We start from the raw sequence: 18,298 nt of genomic DNA, 5'->3' as shown, positions 1-18,298 counted from the left end.
GCGCCAAGTGGCATGAGCTTTGGAAGGTTAACTCCTGGCAGCAGGTGGGTGGGGCAGATTCCTGACCCCCTACTAAAGGCAAATTCTTTGCCTCTCTGTCTGCCAATCCCAGAGTCCTGAAGATTCTACTAACAGTAATAATAACGCAGCTATACTGTCACCGTGCCCAACATCCTCCTCCCCTGCAGTTTCAATGGGATATGGTGTCTTCCTTCTCTTCCTGTCCTACAGCACTGTGCATCGTTACCGTGGACTGCTAAACCCTCAGCAGTGGTGTGAGTAGAAGGGCTGACCCTGCAGTCCTTATACACAACTTCTTGGGAAGTCAATGGGAGGTTTTGCATATAGACTGTAGGATTTGGGCCTTAGAGACCCAGTCTGATGAGCCCTCCTCGTGGGGAGCTCTTACCAAAGCCAAGGGGAGTTCCATACACTGGGAGCATACACTGGGAGCATGCACCATAGTTTGTTGAGCACTTTGAGGTGGAAGATACTGCACAGATGGAAGAAGGAACATGTGGCTGCTTCTCAGTTTCTCGGAGGGCGTCTCAAAGAGCAAGAAATAAAACCAACTGCATTTGAAAACCAATTACATTCTTCTTTATTTCTTACATGTAAGGAGAGTAACGCAATGGGCTGATAAATGATCACAATAAAGCAACAATTACAGTATGGAAATGAAGTATATTACAACACAGAGTCAAACCAGCTTTATGGTTTCCTCTCAGTCTGGAGAGGCAGCACAGTTCAGTGGCTAGTGCACACAGCTGAAAACCAGATTTGTGTCCTAGTCCTAGCTCTGCTATTGATCTCTTCTGTATCTTTGGACAATTCGATTAAAAAAAAAAAAAAGAAAATCACGGTGTGCCTCAGTTTCCCCACCTGAGACCTAAAGACATTTCTACTTACACAACTCCGTAAAGCACTTTGAGCTCTTGGGCGGAATGGCTCCTTGGTATTAATTATTATTATTATTATAGGGTTGCAGAGCTGTAACAGAAAAAATTAGCCCCATATATAATTTAGGAGGCATTTTCTCTTGCACACATTACTCTAATTTTATTAATTTCCAAATGCACCTCAGAAAAAGCCAAATGCAGCACCAGGCCACCAGCAGAGGCTTCATAGATTTTAAGGCCAGAGGGGACTGTTATGATCATCCAATCTGACCTCCTGTATAACACAAGCTAGAGAACCTCACCCACTAAATTTCTGCATCAAGCCCAGCATTTCCAGCTGAGCCGGAGCGTATCTTTTAGCAAGCATCCCCTTTTGATTTACTGACTTTAGGCGACAGAGAATCCACCACGTCTCTCAGTAAGGTGTTCCTATGGTTAATTACCCAGCGTAGCCCGCAAGCCAGAAGCATGGTGTGTCACTGCAAACACCTTCTGGGTTTTACATTAAAGACTTAAAGACACTTCTCTACATTGCAATGACTACTATTTCATCAGGAAGTTGTTAAAATAAAAAATCCTAAATGGTATAAAATAATCAAATAAAAAAATAAAAAACTTTACAGCTTTTCCTGTGCTCACCGTGAGTTTTCTTTCCACAGGCAAAATCTCTTGTAGCCTGTTCTGCGGGACAAATCATCAGACAAACCAAAATTATTATTTCCTTGAACAAACTGTTGTGGGTCAGATCATTAGCGGATGTAAACGGGTGTAGCCACCAGAGCTTACTGATTTACACCAGCTGAAAAACTGACTCTGCCTTTGCTTCACGTTCCAGTGTCACCTGGGAAGCAGCACTTAACCTCTGCCCCTCTGAATTTTAAGACACGCCCAACCACTCAGATACTGGGGGAAGAAACACTTTTTGCTTCACTCTGTGTCATTCAGGTGCATCCTACCTGCTGCATGCAACCCAGGCAAGCCCCACATAAAGACTGGCTTATAGCATCACACCTGCCAGGCGGGTTCTCATCTAGATGGAGCTCCACTGTAATTAGCAAGCTTCTGATTACCAAAATATATATCTATATACCAATTCCCAGCAACAAGAGCAGCTGTCTGATTTCTGGCAAAAGATCTAAGTTGGAGACTAACATAATCCCTGTTGTTTTAGCACCTGTAAAAGGATTGCGCAGCTGCATCAAATTATACCATCTCGCAAGCTTCTAGTCAAGTTCAGGCATCAATTAAGATTTCACCAGCTCATGCTGAGGATAATTTTTTGCCCAGACACTGAAACACAAAAGCTGTTCTTTTTTTATCTTTTCCAAATCACTGAGTCCATGCAGGTGTCTTAGTTTTTTATCTGTACCCACTTTCCTGCCTACAGAAATGACTCCCTACTGTTTATGTCCAATTAAGATCACGACAATGTCATCTTCATTAAACCAATCCTAGGATTTCTCTCTGTCTTTCTCTCCAGTGCCAAATGACTATTCTTGCTACAAAAGGAGGAGAAGTCATTGCAGGTCCAATAGCCTATAGAACAGTTAACAATAACAATCATTCACTTATGAACAATTGCACTTGGGAGGAAAAACAGCCAAAAGGACTCCATCAGTGGGAATGCAAGAACAATAAAACGAACTTTCTGGCAGCTTTCCTATCCGAGTGGAGAGCATAAATCACAGGGAAAGGATCCAAAGTCAAAACCACCAGCACCAGATAATACTGATTCCAAGAATTAAAAATAAAGGCCCTGTTGCTACACAAAGCTTTCTGGAAAATGTTTGCTTCCAAAGAGCCGAGCCAATCTGGGACCAGCTGGCATTTAACGTAACCCCTTTTTAAGGTCACCGATGTAAACTGTTGCCTTGTTTCCAAACAAAAGATTACAGTCTATAAAATCTTAACTACCCTACCAGGCACTTTGCATTTTTTGCCATCAACTTGCTTCAGAACAGGGAAAGCAATCAGAAGACAAATATTGAGGGGTTTTATTATTATTATTATTACAGTGAAATGTGTTTCTCAGGAATCAAAGGAAACTAGAAGGGTGCAAAGCTTGACAACAGTCCATACATCAAAAGGGAAACATGTCTGCTAAAGATTAAATGCAGCATCTGCTCCGTGCAGTCATTTTTAATTTTTTTTTTTGCACTGCTATAGAGACCTGCATTTAAGGGTCTCAAAGTGCTTTACAAATATTAATGAATTGCTCTTCTGTGAGCGAGGAATTACTATCCCTCTACACTGATGAGAAAACCGAACTGCAGAGAGAACAGCCATATTCCTTCAGGCCAAGGGGAAAGACCAACAATAGACAAGAGGAAACATGCCAAGGAGCTACAGCTAATGAGCTGCTCAGTGGTGTCAGAGCTGAAAGCTGTCTGCCCTCTCATCACTCCTATACACAATCAAACACAAGAACCTACCCTTGCTGACTCCACTTTAACACTACTATGGAAACACTAACCAGATTGTCCTGTAGTCTTGCCTGGATCTCTTTATCTCTGGCCTTTGACTTGGTAAATGACACACCTGGCACGTGTCCCTGTAGTAAGGCAGCAATGCATGCCCTGTCCGGCTTGATTGTCTCGTTGATTAGCAAAAAACAACCTTGCACTGAACTTGTTCAGATCTACACAGGACGCTTGATGTGCCAGACTTTAATGCTGTCATTTTTTCTTGGAGAGGGTGCAGTCCCTCCAAGAGACCCTCTATTTAAAATCTCCTCCTCCCACCCAGCAAGGCCTGGAAACTTTTTATTTTTTACTATTAAGCTTCAGTGGTGTGCCTGGCTCTGGACCAGATACGGTCCCTGCCCCAAGGAGCTGGCAGTGGAAACATCACAACAAGGTCACTGTCTGGACATGATTCCTTCAAGAACCATCACCTCTCTTACCACGCATGCAGAAAGGAAGGGGTTGCTCTCCTGAGTGTTCCTAGACCCTGTCAGCATGACAACCTCAGATCCTCCTGTGGCAGGCCAGAGATAAAAGAGGAATTTTGTCCCTCCATGTGTAGCACAGTGCAATTGGCCAGGGAATTGCACCTTCTTTTGAGGCACCAGGTAGTGCCTGAGGCAGGTTACCAGACAACGGCCTGATCCATTATGGCAAATCCTTTGTTCCTGTGCTGTCTGGTGAGACTTCCAGCCTGGCCCTTCTTTTGTTTTTTCTTAAAGTGGCCTGGACAGCAAGGGACGTCTAACAACTGCCAGGCACAATTTTCCCTGGCCACATTTTTGTGTAATTCTTCTCAGCCATCTTTGGGCCCAGACTGAAACTCCAAGCCAGTTGCATCATGTGGACTGTGAGAAATGCAGAGATGCAGCTGTGATACATGGCACAAGCAAAATTCCACCCACAAACGTCACAGGAGGCTTCACAGACTCACACACAAACTCCTCTTCTGAGTTACTGATTCACTTGCTTGCTAGGCAGGCACAGTACCACCTCGGGCAATGTAGGGTTACACACACCCCAGGCTTGATTGCTCCCCGCATTCACACTGGAGACCAAAGCAAAGATGGGGAACTCTCAAAGCCCTGTGCCTAGTTCAGAAAACATGTTAATTTTTTCCCCTTAAGCTCTTTTGCAGTCTAGAAGACAAATGAAATATTTAAACTCCTCGGGATCTTATGAGTAAGTGACCCCATTCTAGCCTGTGTCTATATAAGCTACGCTAAGCAATTTGAACTGGCAAGTAAAAGTTCCAACCTTTGACTCACAGACACGAAAGAGAAAGAGAGACACACACATTAATGCTGACTGCTTGAGACTGTGCCATCCTGATTGAATAACCAGTGCTTCCTTCTGCACCTGCAGAGATGTGAGTTGGATTTCAGTCAAGCCCCACAAAATGCAAGCCAAGAATGGCTCTTTGCCTTCTGAGGCCAGGCAACTAGTGGAACGTAGGGCCTTGATCCTACCAGCTGTGTCTCGCAGGATCAGGGGTTTGCCTTCACTGAGCAGCTTGCAGGAAACAGGATTACATGAGGATAAGGGAAGTTTCTCAAAAATCACAGGATCTCTATATGGGGCCATTGGGTCTCTAGAGGGATCCAGAATAACTGGAGGTTAAAGAATTACCCTACTATGTCGCACCAGTATTTTTTCACACCTCTGCTGTTTAGCTAATGTTGCCCTAAGAGGCTGCATTAAAGTAGCGCACTCCCACAGAAAATTATTCTTCTGTAAGAAGACACTCACCATTGGTGAGAAATCAGAGCCTATGTGGTACTCATGATGAACCATTTTCCTTTACACTCTCCTTTAGGTACAAAAAGCCTCTCATCCTGGCTTCTAAGTATGTATGAGGGCCCCGTGGCATTGTGATAAGATTGGCTGGGCACCATCCATGATCCCTCTGATGGAACTTGAAGAACTAAATTCAGCTTTGGCGTAAATGGATGCTCCAGGCCCAAATTTGGCCCGAAATGCATTCTTGTGGCAGCCAGGCATCTCCAGAATTCAGCCTCTGCCAGGGAGGAGATAATGGAAACCAAAGTATGGCAGAATCCACCGTGATTTCCAACATGCAAAGAGTTGACTCAGAAAGAGATTCAATTTTAAACCTGAAATACCAGCCCAACAGGCTATTTATTTGCAAAGGGCTTCTCAGCCTATGTCCCCTACTTCCAAATGTGAAGTCAACATCCACAGAACTGATCCTGTTTCCTTTCCCTCTTCAACCTTCTTGCCTAAGAGTTATCACCCTGAAATCGCCCTGTAGCCTGTTTTGAGAGTTTGTTGATATACACACCTTGCAGCTCTTCTGAATCTGTTCCTCCTTCGCTGGGACCTTCCAAGTCTTATGGAAAAACAAAGAATGCTCTCCGGAGCAGCTCTATGATGATAATTTACCAATAGGAAACAGACGGTGGAGGATTTGAAATGCTGGCCAAACAGTCAATGGGGCCACTGGATGATCAAGGTGCTGAAAGATCACTCAAGGAAGACAAGGCCGTTACGGAGAAGCTTGATTAACTGTTTGCATGAGTCTTCATTGCAGAGGATGTGAGGGAGATTCCCACACTTGAGACATTCTTTTCAGGTGATAGATCTGAGGAACTGTCGCCGATGGAGTTTGATTTCAGTTGCTAACCTAAGGCCTCCGTTCACCCCCAGCATACCGCCTCTCTTTACAGCAGTAGGAGTTGTGCCTGGGGCTGGGTTTGGTGCATAGTGAAAAATTCTCCTCCCTGATCCATCCTGCAGCTAAGAGACCTACAGGATGGAGTTAGGTCTGCACCTCACTGCATGGGTAGGACCCGCCTAGCAAATGCAGGATATGTAGCAGAGAACCACTCGATGGGTCCAAGAATTTTGCCTTGTTCATAGTAAGATTTCTGGTTCTGATCTAGTTTACACTGGTTTTCCAACAGCATAATGCATTGACTTCAAAGGAAGCTGTAACTGCTTATGCCAAGGTTGGATTTGGTCTACAATTTAAAATAATAATAATAAAATCAGGCAAGGTGGCTGAGAGGAATAAGACAGAGCTACGTGTCCACAGCATCTGGGATCTAATCCTGGTGTTACCACTTATCCTCTGCAAAATCACAGGCAAGTTTCTGCACTTATATGCCTCAGTTTCCACACCTGCAGGAGGATGATAATATTTACTCACCCTCCTGGCAGGGCATGAGGATGGATTAACTAACATTCATACCACATTTTGACTATGGAAAGTGCTAAGTGTCATGATTGTTCCTTCTGATTTACGCCAGCATATGGGAGATCAGAAACAGACCCTGTCTTATTTGCTGTTAAATACATTGCACGGAAAAGGACCTGACATACGGATGGCTCAGGGTCATGGTGCAAGTGGGGTTTATTTAATGCTGTTAAGTTAAAGCCAAACATGTGCAGGTTCAGCTGAAAAAAACCATTGATGCAAAAGGACAAAACAAATCCAGAAAAGGGATGGAAAAATAAACAGGAAAGGGGAAAAAGAAGCCACCAAAAACCATCTCCAAGATCACACAGCCAATCTAAACCTTTCTGTATGCAGCTGCACACGCCTGGGTGCCCAACGGGAAGAAAGTCTAAATGAAAGCTCTACGGTAACTGGAAGGATGTTATAATAAGGAATGCATCTTGTCTATTTTTAATTGCAGCTTCTGGTCCAGCCAGCAGCTTCCGAATGTCTTCATTTACAGTATTCCTTCCTGAAATCTGAAAGCACAGGAGGGGGGCGGAGGTTAGCGTTTGCAGACTCCTTTAAAATCATGCAAATCAAGCCACTGTGATATATACAGATGTGCAGCAGGGTGCTCACAGCCTGCTCATCTGGTAAAAATCCTCCTTCTGAGACCCAGCTGGGCCTGGGGTATGTGTGTGCGTGTTGTGATGGAAATGCCTCAGGTGAAAGTATATTAAGGCACCTGAGTGCTGCTTAGGAGACCTGAGTTCAATTCCCTCCTCCCAGGGCTCAAATCCCCAAATGGGAATAACGTCATTTCCCCACTTCACTGGTCGAGCCAGATGTTTCAGCTCGTTGGCAATTCAAACAAAAATGTGAGATTGACTCAAAACTGAATTTTTTCTAAATTTTTGGTGACTTGAAAAATAATAATACGAAGAAAAAAGAATCATTTCAGGTCAAACAAAACATTTTGATTTTTTTCAGAATTTCTCTCTCTATTAGGGTTTTTTTCAATCAAAGCTCTTCACCGAAATCAACGTGAATTTGCCACATGTTTTGGTGTTGCCGAATCTGCATTTTGCACTGAAAAAAAGTTTCAGTTGAAAAGTTTCACCCTATTCTACTCGCAGGAGAACGAGGAGGATAAATGCATGTGTGAGCGTGAGGCACTCAGAGTGAACAGAACTTTTTCCATACTCTGTGGAAGTGACTCACAACTTCATCCAGACCTAGGCCTGAGGGGGAAGGATTTGGGAACTTTCCATCCGCCTCTTTTTCTGTGGGGTGCCTTCTCTCGTATAATTCCATCTCCATGCTTTGTGATGGCCACCCATGTGATCTGATTCAAACAGAGGAAGACCCAGATTCCCTTTAGGAAAAGTCTTTCCCTCTCTTTATACAGGGAATATTCCATTGTTCCAAATAACGCATAATCATTTTACTAGAGAGCACAAAATGTCTCCTTCATTTGCTAGCAACTCCCCATGGACTCTGCTTCTTTCAGTGATCTGGTATGGTCCTTTCACAGGTGGGATCCAGACTGGTCCCAAGCTATTTAAATGGTGACTATGAGATGCTCCACAGAATCTAGGCAGTTGCAGCTCCAGGGTAACTGATGTGATCACGATACTAATAAAGTTATAAGGCTGAATTACAGGAGGCCCAGGGTGTGATTCCCTTCTCACTTGCACCAGTTTTACACCAGTGTATCTTTGTTGATTTCAGTGGAGTTACTTCAGATTTACACGGGCATGAGAGGAGATTCAGACTCCTGGGGGGTTTGTTTGCTTGCTTTGGAGCAAGTGGATGATGTCCATAACTAAATTAGCCCACAGTACTTTCTTCCAGAGAGTGGGTCATCCCTAACCTCCATGGGAGCACATTTCTGCTAGGAGGAGCCGGGGAAAGTACTATTTAAAAGACTGGAATAAAGTATTCTAGCTCTGTTACATACTGGGGTGGGAAGAAAATTCTCCTCATCTACTGCCAAGAGTTTTTTAGGCTCCTAATCACCACTTGTAACTTGTGGCTGCATGATGAGAGAACAAGAGCAGAACCAACTCCTCATTCCAGCGGCCACGTGTCAGGCTGTTTGGACATTCCCCCTTCATCTGTGGCTTGGGCAGCTGCAATCTTAGCACCATGCTCCCCTCCTCCCCCAGCCCCCACAATAAACAGCATCCAACCCAGCATTTAGTGGGTGGAGTGGGTCATCGGTACCTTTGTCTAAATCAATGATCTTTGCTGGGAAGCTCTTGGCCTGCTCAGCCCGCTCCTTCACGATGTTGTTTTTGAAATCTGCATGAGGAAAGAATGCAATTCAGAGGCCAGACTCCAACAGACGGTTAAAAGAAAGCAATGCTTTTCTGATTAGCGGGATGTGAGATTGTTCCTGATGGGTGCTAGGTGCATCTCCAGATCGGTCATATTTGCAGAACTACTCGGATACTGGCAGGGAGGAAACATGTTTCCCCAGCTTAATCACTTCACTGGAACAGATCAAGTCTGAATACTTCAGCGTGCTGCCCTCAGTAGCGGCCACGGATTGCTTAGGTCTGTAGTGAGATGCTCTGGATTAGCTGGGGGAAGGGCAGCTGGGGGCCTTTCCTGATGTCGTTATTTAAAGAATTTTGCTCCTAGGAAAACTCTCAGAAGATGCAGGCCCTCAGCAGGATTTTATCAGAGTTGTAGGAAGCCATAGGTGCAGCCTGCCCCACCCCCCTGCACAGAATGATATCCCAGATCCCATCCTCTGCCCCAGACCTGCCCCTGGGAACTCCTCTATTCTCTGTTGCTGCATTTCACACGCCTTCTGTTTTTCTGGGGCCCATCTTGGGATCTCTGTAGCTCAGTCTCTGATGCTGTATCCCATGATTCTCCAAGCAGTCCCTTATCATCCTTATAACACCCCTTTCACCGACTGTTGTGCAAATTTTCGTCCTGTTTTTGTGCCACATGGATTCACATTCCTGTGAATTTTGCTATGAGCTGCAAGGTTCAAAGAAGCCCCAAAGCTCAAAAGGAAAGTAAAGAGTTTTGCCCGTTTCCCCCAAACCCATAAATCAGCCCCCAGCTCATCCCAAAACTTCCAGTCACCCCAAAAACTCAAGCCCCCAGGTTCAGCCCAACATTTTTAGCCCAAGTTTTAAATTTGCGGGCTGAGATTTCCAAAGCTGCCTACAGATTGTGGATGGGCACTTCCCACAGAAATGAATGAGAAACTGGGCAACCAACCAAATCCTTTAGATGGCTTGGAAAATCTCAGTCGTAATTAGTTTTTGAGAACTGCTGCAGGAAACGTCCTGCTGATTCAACACATACCCAGCCTTATGTCTTCGCTTTTGTACTGGGTCAGGTCGGTTGTGTCAACTGAAAACTCTTTGAGATTCACATCCTTCCTGACAAAGGGAATGAGAAAAAAAATCACAATTTGCCAGATATTTTCTACACTTGGTTCTTTTAACTTTTTTCATGTTTGCAGGTTGTTCCCCACTTCTCTCATATCTTTCCCATCACCTCTGCTCTCAACATTCCAGCCAATTCCTGATCTTCAGATGAGGTAATTTCAGAGCAGTGTATTGGGGGATTTCTGCTGTACCACACACATTAAAGCTAAGGGGAGCACTGTGGTTAAATCATCAGCCACTGCTTTGAAGATTTACCCTTTAACAACAAAGATCAAAATCACGATGTTTTAACTGTTCTCTTCCATCACACTTTCCTTTAGGACACCCTATACCCCCAGGGTTCATCTGTATAAAATGATTGTGTGGTATCCAATGCAAAGCTTGTCATGTTGGGTGTCTTCAGCAGGCTCGTGATGCACTGAGCATGGTTGTTATAGTGATAGTATAGTAATTGTTACAGGTTATAATTTCCAGTATATAGTTATGAGGCTGAAAATGTATCTTCATGGCTTAAAGCAAGCAGCTTACATGCCAGAGGCTGTGCGTGAACAGTCCAGGGGTGGGAGTTCCTAAGCAGAGCAGGGTCAGGCTGGCTCCCAGAGTCAAGGATTGGAGCGACCTAGCAGATCACTGCTCCAAATAACACCAGAGGGGAATGTCACAATAGGTTTTTGGGAGACCATTCCAGAGAATTTAATCAAAAAAGGTTGTACATCTTTAGGATGGTAGGAAAACCCTGCACAAGATGCTCATTCGCTATTAAATACTAGAGGTTTTAGGGTATTTTCCGTAGAACCCTACTAAATTTCTACAGAGCCTTACTGGTTGCGCTCAAGACAGTGTGATCTAGTAGACAGAGCATAGCATTAAGAGTCAGAGCCACTAATCCTGGCTCTGCCAGGGTACATCTACACTGCGTTGTAAACCCAGGTTTGTAGGACCTGGGCTTGTGGACTTGGTGTTTCCAAGCCCATGCTTGAGCGTACACACTGCGTTGTAAACCTGGGCTTACAATCGCTAGATCCAGGTCTCACAGCCAGGGGCGGCTCTAGGTATTTTGCCGCCCCAAGCACGGCAGGCAGGCTGCCATCGGCAGCTTGCCTGTGGGAGGTCCCCGCTCCTGTGGATTCGGCGGCAGCCTGCGGGAGGGCCAGCGAAGCCGTGGGACCAGCGGACCCTCCGCAAGCATGCCGCTGAAGGCAACCTGCCTGCCGCCCTCGTGGCGACCCGCAGAGTGCCCCCCGCAGCTTGCCACCCCAAGCACGAGCTTGGCATGCTGGTGCCTGGAGCCACCCCTCCTCACAGCTGCGCTAATGCTTCCATACTGCACTATGCTGATCGTCTGACTCGGGTCTGAGGCTTGAGCTGAATCCACACTACAGAATGACAGGGCTTGGACCCAAGATAGAGAGCTCTGACTCACACCCCTAGCAGGGTCCTAGGACCTGGGTCCTGTGTCCTTGCTGGCCCGAGGCAGACTGATTTAGGTATGTACGGAAAGGGGGCTTGATTTCAAACCTGACTCAGAGCCTGAGCTTAGTGTGAAGTGTAGACGTACCTCCAGTGACCTGCTCTGTGACCTTCTGCAAGTCACTTGGCCTTGTTGTGCCTTGTTTTTCCTCCCATGCTTTCTCTGACTTGTCTATGCAGACTGTGAGATCTCTGGGTCAGGGATGGTTTCTTACTATATGTAAGTACAGTACCTAGCACAATGGAGCTATGAGCTCAGTCTGGACCTTGAGGTGCTACCGTAATACAATTAATAAAATCCCTAATACAGTCTATCAGACTTTTCTTATAAAGGAAGTGAACACATGACAAAATGGTCTCACAAAAGGGAATCACGTCTCCCACTGAAGTCCGGGGAACGTCACCAACTCTCTGTCTCTCTTTTCAGACACCATCCTCTCCTACAGCATGTCAGCCAAAAGTCTCTTCCTTACAGAGAAATAAACGGAGAAGCACAAGTCCCAGAAATGGGGCCAAGATGAAAGGAAAGTGTAAGGGGGCTTAGACACAGGCGTGTGTCCAAAACAACCACAGCAGTGTTTGCACCAGACCTGTGCACTTTGTGCCTTTAACACGAACTCCTGGGGGTATCGTTAATGAAGCGCTGTTTATTTTGAGGCTCAGTTCGCAGCGTGTAAGCAGAGGAAATCCAGCTGCCGAGCCAGCCCTCCAACAACCTTTTTGGTAGGGTCCACGCTACTCACTAGGGATGGGGATCCCAATTTTTGTGTACACCCCAAGCATATAGCAACAGCCATAATTAGGATGTGAGCTGCAGGAGAATCAGCGGGAAGGCAGTGAATAAAGCCAAGCCTGTCAATTAACATGCTTGTTGCATGACTGGGCACTTCACAGAGACACCCTTGGCGTGTGGACAGGCCTGGTGGCATTACAGGACGTGACAGCACCGAGAATCTGGGCTCATATTCTTCAAGACGGAGCCTTTCGCTTTGTTCAGTGCTCAGTTACTACAGATCAGGGATTCCTACTTACTCTTCGTATTTCTTCACGTTGTACTCGTAGCCTAGATGGGGAAAGAGACACGCAGTGAGCGGGAGCAATGACACTGGGGCTGAGAGGACTGCTCACCGTGGGCCTGGCTTTCACAGCCCAACCACGTGCCCACCCATGTGCATCCCAGCTCCATTGCCCGAGGACGCCATCCCAGCTACCCCTTCTCCCAAGCCACTGACCAGTCACGTTTTGTTCCTAAATCTTCACCTGTTGTTCCACCCTTCCCAGACCAGACTGGCCACCAAAAGCTTTGGTCTTCTTCATTTGTCATGTCTCCCTCTGGTATTTCAGGCGTGGACCTTTCGGGGGTCACTCTCTGCCTCATGCTGCTGCACTCACTAGGTCCATGGTACATCCACACAGGTAAGACAGGACAGCCATTTAGGACTATGTCTGTGGTGGGCCACAGGTATCAGGCTAGAGCCATTAGGTCTGTGAACTCTCCAAAAGGCAGGTATCAGCCTAGATTCCTTCACCGCACCTTGGATGGAACTATGATCTCAGGGGTCCTCTTCTCCTTAGGACAACCATGGCCCGGATTCTGTTCTCATTTGACACCAAGGTGAACCCAGTGTAACTCCATCAAAGTGAGTGGAGTGGCTCTGGATTTACAGCAGTGTCACTGAGATCAGAATCTGGTCCCCTGGTGTTTGGGTACCTACCCCCCACAAAGAGTGGCGATCCTAGCGCACCACTGAGGAGGTCGACATTGCCCCCCACATAGGCTCACCATAGTGTACGTGGCTATTTCTGTTACAGTCATGTCTGTAGGCACATATCTCCTTCTGCAGGGGGAGAGTCACCCATGGCATAGGGTCCACACAAGACCGAAGATACCAATTACACGCACTTCACCCACAGGTGGTGCTTTGGGTTTTACACAGTTTGGGCAGAGGCAACATGTAACTGTTGATGGGAGGGGTGCAATTTAAAGGTTAGGGGTGGGCCGTGTGACCGCCTCATGCTCTGATGACTATCACACCCATCTCATGGAATGGTCTCTCATCAGGCCCACTCCTGCAAACCCACCACGAGCCCCATTGCCTTCAGCACGATGCTCAGCAGCAAGCACTGACAGGGCTGTCTCCTTAAGCCAGGTAACACCCCTGCAGACTTTCCCATTGGTGCCTTTTCCCTGCCGGCCAGGGGCTTACCTCTCCCCCGGTGTTTGCGGGTAACGAGCACCACGATGATGAGGAGGATGAGGAAGAGGAGCAGGGTTGCCAGGATGTAGCCCAGCTGTTGGAAGAAGTGCACCCGGCTCTCAGGGATGATGACGTTTATCACGTTATGGCCCCTGCCTAGGTTTGGATCTGGTGTTGATGAGAGAAAGCAAAGCAGAAAAAAATGGCAGCGCCCACATGTCCGGAGCAAAGCAGAACACAGACTGGGGGGGGTGGTGCCTGGTTCAAAGGTAAATCCTTTTTGGTAATGGCTTTGGAACCTAAACGTGCCCCAGCGTGGGGAAGGAGAGAAGTTATTCTTCACACCCTCTTTTAAATGCTGTTGTGCATTGGGGCACAGAATGGCGGGCAGTTCCACCCCAGAAATGGCTGCATTTCAGTGAGGAATGAGTGATCCCCACAGGTACAGGCTGTAACGTCCAGCAGGAGCCTTTTCATTGAAAGGGGTCCCATTAGAGAGAGGCCTGAGGTAAAGCTAGCCCCACCTCCGAACAGCCTCTCGTCATGTTGGAACTGGCTCCAGCGCTGGAGGGACAAACTAAAACCCTAAACCAAACGCATTGCCCCTGTTGGGCCTACAGATTTACCTCCCCTGGGGGCAAGTTTATGGAGTGTCACAATAACCGCAAATGCTGACGGAAAAGGTGCAAAAAGGGGGACAGGGAGACTGAATGAGTCCAAACTAAGAGGCCTCCTACTATAATGTAAGGGCTGTGTAAAGCTCATTCCTGGTAAACGAGAGATGTGCGGGACCAGAACTCACTGACCCAAAACCGGGGTGTTGGAAATTACGTCTAATTGGTGAAGGACATAATAAGGGGCGAGGCGACTCCACCATTACTCCCTTTTGGGGCTCTTAACAAGAAAAGACCTTTAGGGGGAAATGAGCAGACTCGGACAGGCAGAAGAGGCTACTGCAACATGGGTGGATTGAAAGAAGGGGACGGAGCGAGTTTCACCACCGTGGCTGCTGCCCCGCCCCACATCTCCCCCCACACCCCTTCTGTGTAATAAGGGTCTGGCTTAGCTGGCCACATTTACAACACTGCTGTAAGCCTGTGACCAGAGAGGCAGATAGAAGCAATGCCTGAAACAGCCCGACGTGCAGTACAGTTTGCCAGGTCTCCGAGTGACTGGTAAGACCATGCACGGTGTCTGTTTTTTCCCAGCAGTGAGACTGCAAGTGAAAGTCAACAGAGCTGATTTTTCTGGCTGGCTGATTCTCTTCTCTTCCTCCTAGTATGAGTTTGGCTTGTTTTGTCTTCAAGAAGCCGGATTGGACTATAACAGCAACAACTGCTCCAACCCCCCTCAACTAACTTCTTCTGTTTTCCCCAAAAGGACAGTTATCACCATCTCTGTCACCATCTCAGACTGTCAGACAAGGGCAGTCCCTTTCTAAGAGCTCCCTTCAGCTACCAGGGAAAGGGAACAAGGAATGTTGTTAAAACGAAAGCCTTATTCAGTGCGGTACATTTCAAATGCATTAACCATCTTTCCTTCTTCTCTGGATCTTTAATGAAAGGTTTCAATGGATAATTAGTGGTGATTGCCACGCTGCTAAGCAGGCTGAGGTCTCTGGATACCAAACCCTGACCCTGTTTAATATTGGACAGTGGCAGGGTCACAGGCTCACATTAACACCTTGGGCCTCTTGATTCCTTCTAAATTAACACAACACACCCCTCTGGACATCTCAATTATTAATTCTCTCTTCATCTGAGCTTGGAGGCTCCCATCTAAGTTCAGGACCCACAGAGCTGAGTACTGTGCACACCCATGGTAAGAGACAGCCCCTGCCTTTAGCAATGTATGATCCTAAGGATTATTGACTCCAATTAACAGAGAGGGAACTGAATCACAGTGAGATTCTGTGATGTGAGCCAAGTCAGGCAGAGCATAGAGAGCAGAACCAGGAAGTGAACCCTGCTCCCCCGAGAGTCTATCCAACTCACTAACCATTAGAGCATCCGCCCACTCTGCTGCACAAGGCATTAATAATCATTCTTTAACATGTGCTCGTGTTTAACATTCCCAAGCCTTTCCAGGAAAGCAAACGTGCTGTTAGTGACTCTTACTGATTATCACTGCACTTTTCCTATCTAGCAAAGAGGGCAAATCCAGGGAGCAGCAAGGAGAGCCCCAGGTGCCTCTGCATGAGAGCAGAGAGAGCGTTTCTGGTTGCTTTAGACCTGCACTGCACTGCTTCGGCTCCAGACAGCTAATGGGTGAAGCAGCCCAGCGCTGCCAAGTGGTATAATTTATGGCGTGGAAGGAATTTGCAGTGCCGAAGAATGAATTTTCTTTTAAATAAAACAAAATAAATAACTAAGAACACAGCGAAAAAGCCAGAAATCCATTCCATTTCTGGGCGCAGCAGCTTGTCGATTCCAGTTGCTCGTCTTCCAAGCAGGGAAGGGAAACTGAGTTTGTACATGGAACATTTTTCTCGAGCCTGAATAATTGAGTCAATGCTCTCTCCCTCCCTCCGCCTGAAAAATGAGAAGGAAATATTTGTTTGCAAGAGTCGGGGGGTTAGATAAATCCTGCTGAAGGATAGATAGCAAAGCCCTGAGACACACTGTGCTGTGGGGGACTTCCCTTTGAAGCAGAGTTCAAAGCAATGCTGTCTCCTGGAGACTGGGAATGTTCACACAGCAGCAGACAAACACCAACAGGGAATTCTAACCTGAAAGCTGCTTCAGAGTTAAATTCCTATAGTGCGAGAGAGTGCAGGGGAACATCCAAAGAGCCATCGTACCTTGCAGTATGTTCAGGCAGAATTACCTAATGGCTAAAGCAGGGACCAGGAATCCTGGGTTCTCTTCCAAGCTCTGCACTCTCATATGCAAACTTCCTAAGTGTTCTGGTTCTTCAGTTTTCCCAGTGTCTATACAGTAATAAAAAAGGTCCAAATTCTGCTCACTGTTATACCAGAGTCAATCCATTACTTTGGATTTACACCAGTCTAAGGGAGAGCAGAATGTAGCTCCATCTTTTCTTTGTAAGTGTTTTTTGGTGCTCGTGAGAGTGGGGTGCTAATAACAGAGACAAATAGCAGGCACTGAGCGGCAGACTTTCCCCCCGCCATGCCCGGCCCACCATGCACAATATTGCCAAGAAAGAACGTCCATCTTTCTGCCAGCACGCCTGTCCTAAGCAAAGACTATGCTAGGCCAAACTGGAGGGTGATTTTGCAGTGTGGACCAAATGACTATCAAGACTAGAATGAGACCACCGGGGCCTGTCTCAGCTAGGACATGATTGTCCCCAGTTTGAACGCAGCTCTCCGTTTGTGTCAGCCTTGCCTGTGCAGCCAGATCTCCCCAGAGCCTTTTTAGTCATTCCCCGGTAAGTGACGTGACACCTCCGGAGTATCGGTTAAGCGCAGCAATGATCGGCTGTCAGAAGAATGTCGCTGCTGAGCGAAGCCAGCGAGTTCATCATGACTCCAACAGCTGGTTTTGCTTTTCAGGACATTTGAGAATATTATAAACTATTTGGTTCTATCAGCACAGAATGCAAATGCAGCCAGGGTCCAGAAACTCCACGTTCCCTACAATAAACTAAGCGCTGAGCACCCTGACCCAAAGGTCCAGGACCCCAGTTACAGAAGGGCTAATAGGCTAGAGCAAATAGCCTATTAAACCAATCAGCCAAACTTTAATTAAACACTTGAGTGACCCAGGGCCCCAGGGCATTAGGAAATGCTAAACTAGTGATCAAAATGAAGAATTGAGGCAGCTGCTCAAGAACAGGTAGGAACTAGGAAACCATCTAGCTGTCTCTGGGTTGGGTCCTGCTCTGGGAGGAGCAGGAGGTGGGACTCGAGATACCTCTCCAGTGCTTGTACTGTAAAAGCGACTCCTGCCAGGCTGGCCAGGATTCCGCAGGGCAGGCTCAGGCCGAGCACTTTGCTGCCGCTCCCAGCAAGAGTGAAATGCCAGCACCCCCTGCTGATGGCAGCATGTGTGATTGGATGGCTGGACACATCCCAGCCAGAAAAGCATGGCCCCCCGGGGGACATGGTGCCTAGCCTTGGTATGGCCATTGGTCCTGTCCCTTCATGCTCTGCTGGTTCTACTGGGGAAGAAGCTACCTATTTCCTTTTCCTGTCCTTGTAGACCTGCATAGTGCAGGGCTGGATTCAGCCCTCACTGTGATGTCTTTTTGCCATGAGAGTTTGACAGCTATAATACTGGAACACACAGGAGTGGTCCACCTGGAAAACCATTTGTTACCAACTTGGTAAGAGCAGCAGGGCATTCTGGGAATGGGAGGTACAGCAGGGTGGAGAGTTCTGAAAGCCTGATGGAGTCTTCGCTAAGCTTTGTGGAAGAAACCCAGTTAGATCTGGTTCAGAACCTGAACACTGGATCTGACCCCTCCTGAACTTTCGGGGAGCTTGGATCCAGATGCAAACAATCCAACCTGGGCCGCTCTCTTCAATGGCCCAGACAGAACATCCAACATCCTCAGACTGAGGAGACGTTCAGCTGCAAAGCCAATGGATGTGAAATTCACAACGTGGCCCCGTCCCTAATGAGGGGGAAGGGTCTTTGGTTGCCATGGGGTCAGCGTACACTCAGGGAGAGGAACAAGATCCCGATAATAAGACAAAGAATCTATTTACACC

General features: G+C 47.0%; 1 protein-coding gene across 2 annotated transcripts in view; it reads right to left on the bottom strand.

Moving 5' to 3' along the window:
• Nucleotides 1-577: 577 nt before the first annotated feature.
• MXRA8 (matrix remodeling associated 8) overlaps nt 578-18,298 on the bottom strand; it is a 36,445-nt gene continuing 18,724 nt past the window's right edge. For both annotated transcript variants that reach the window (XM_050931481.1, XM_050931482.1), the window contains 5 exons: nt 13,633-13,791; nt 12,458-12,488; nt 9,870-9,946; nt 8,769-8,846; nt 578-7,078 (listed from right to left, as the gene is read on the bottom strand). In XM_050931481.1, coding sequence (XP_050787438.1) covers nt 7,053-7,078; nt 8,769-8,846; nt 9,870-9,946; nt 12,458-12,488; nt 13,633-13,791 — 371 coding nt within the window. In that variant the 3' untranslated portion in view covers nt 578-7,052. The remainder of the gene's footprint in view (nt 7,079-8,768; nt 8,847-9,869; nt 9,947-12,457; nt 12,489-13,632; nt 13,792-18,298) is intronic.

This window comes from Gopherus flavomarginatus, chromosome 21 (assembly GCF_025201925.1).
Source record: "Gopherus flavomarginatus isolate rGopFla2 chromosome 21, rGopFla2.mat.asm, whole genome shotgun sequence".
Taxonomy (NCBI): domain Eukaryota; kingdom Metazoa; phylum Chordata; order Testudines; family Testudinidae; genus Gopherus; species Gopherus flavomarginatus.
This window is presented reverse-complemented; position numbering and strand designations above follow the sequence as displayed.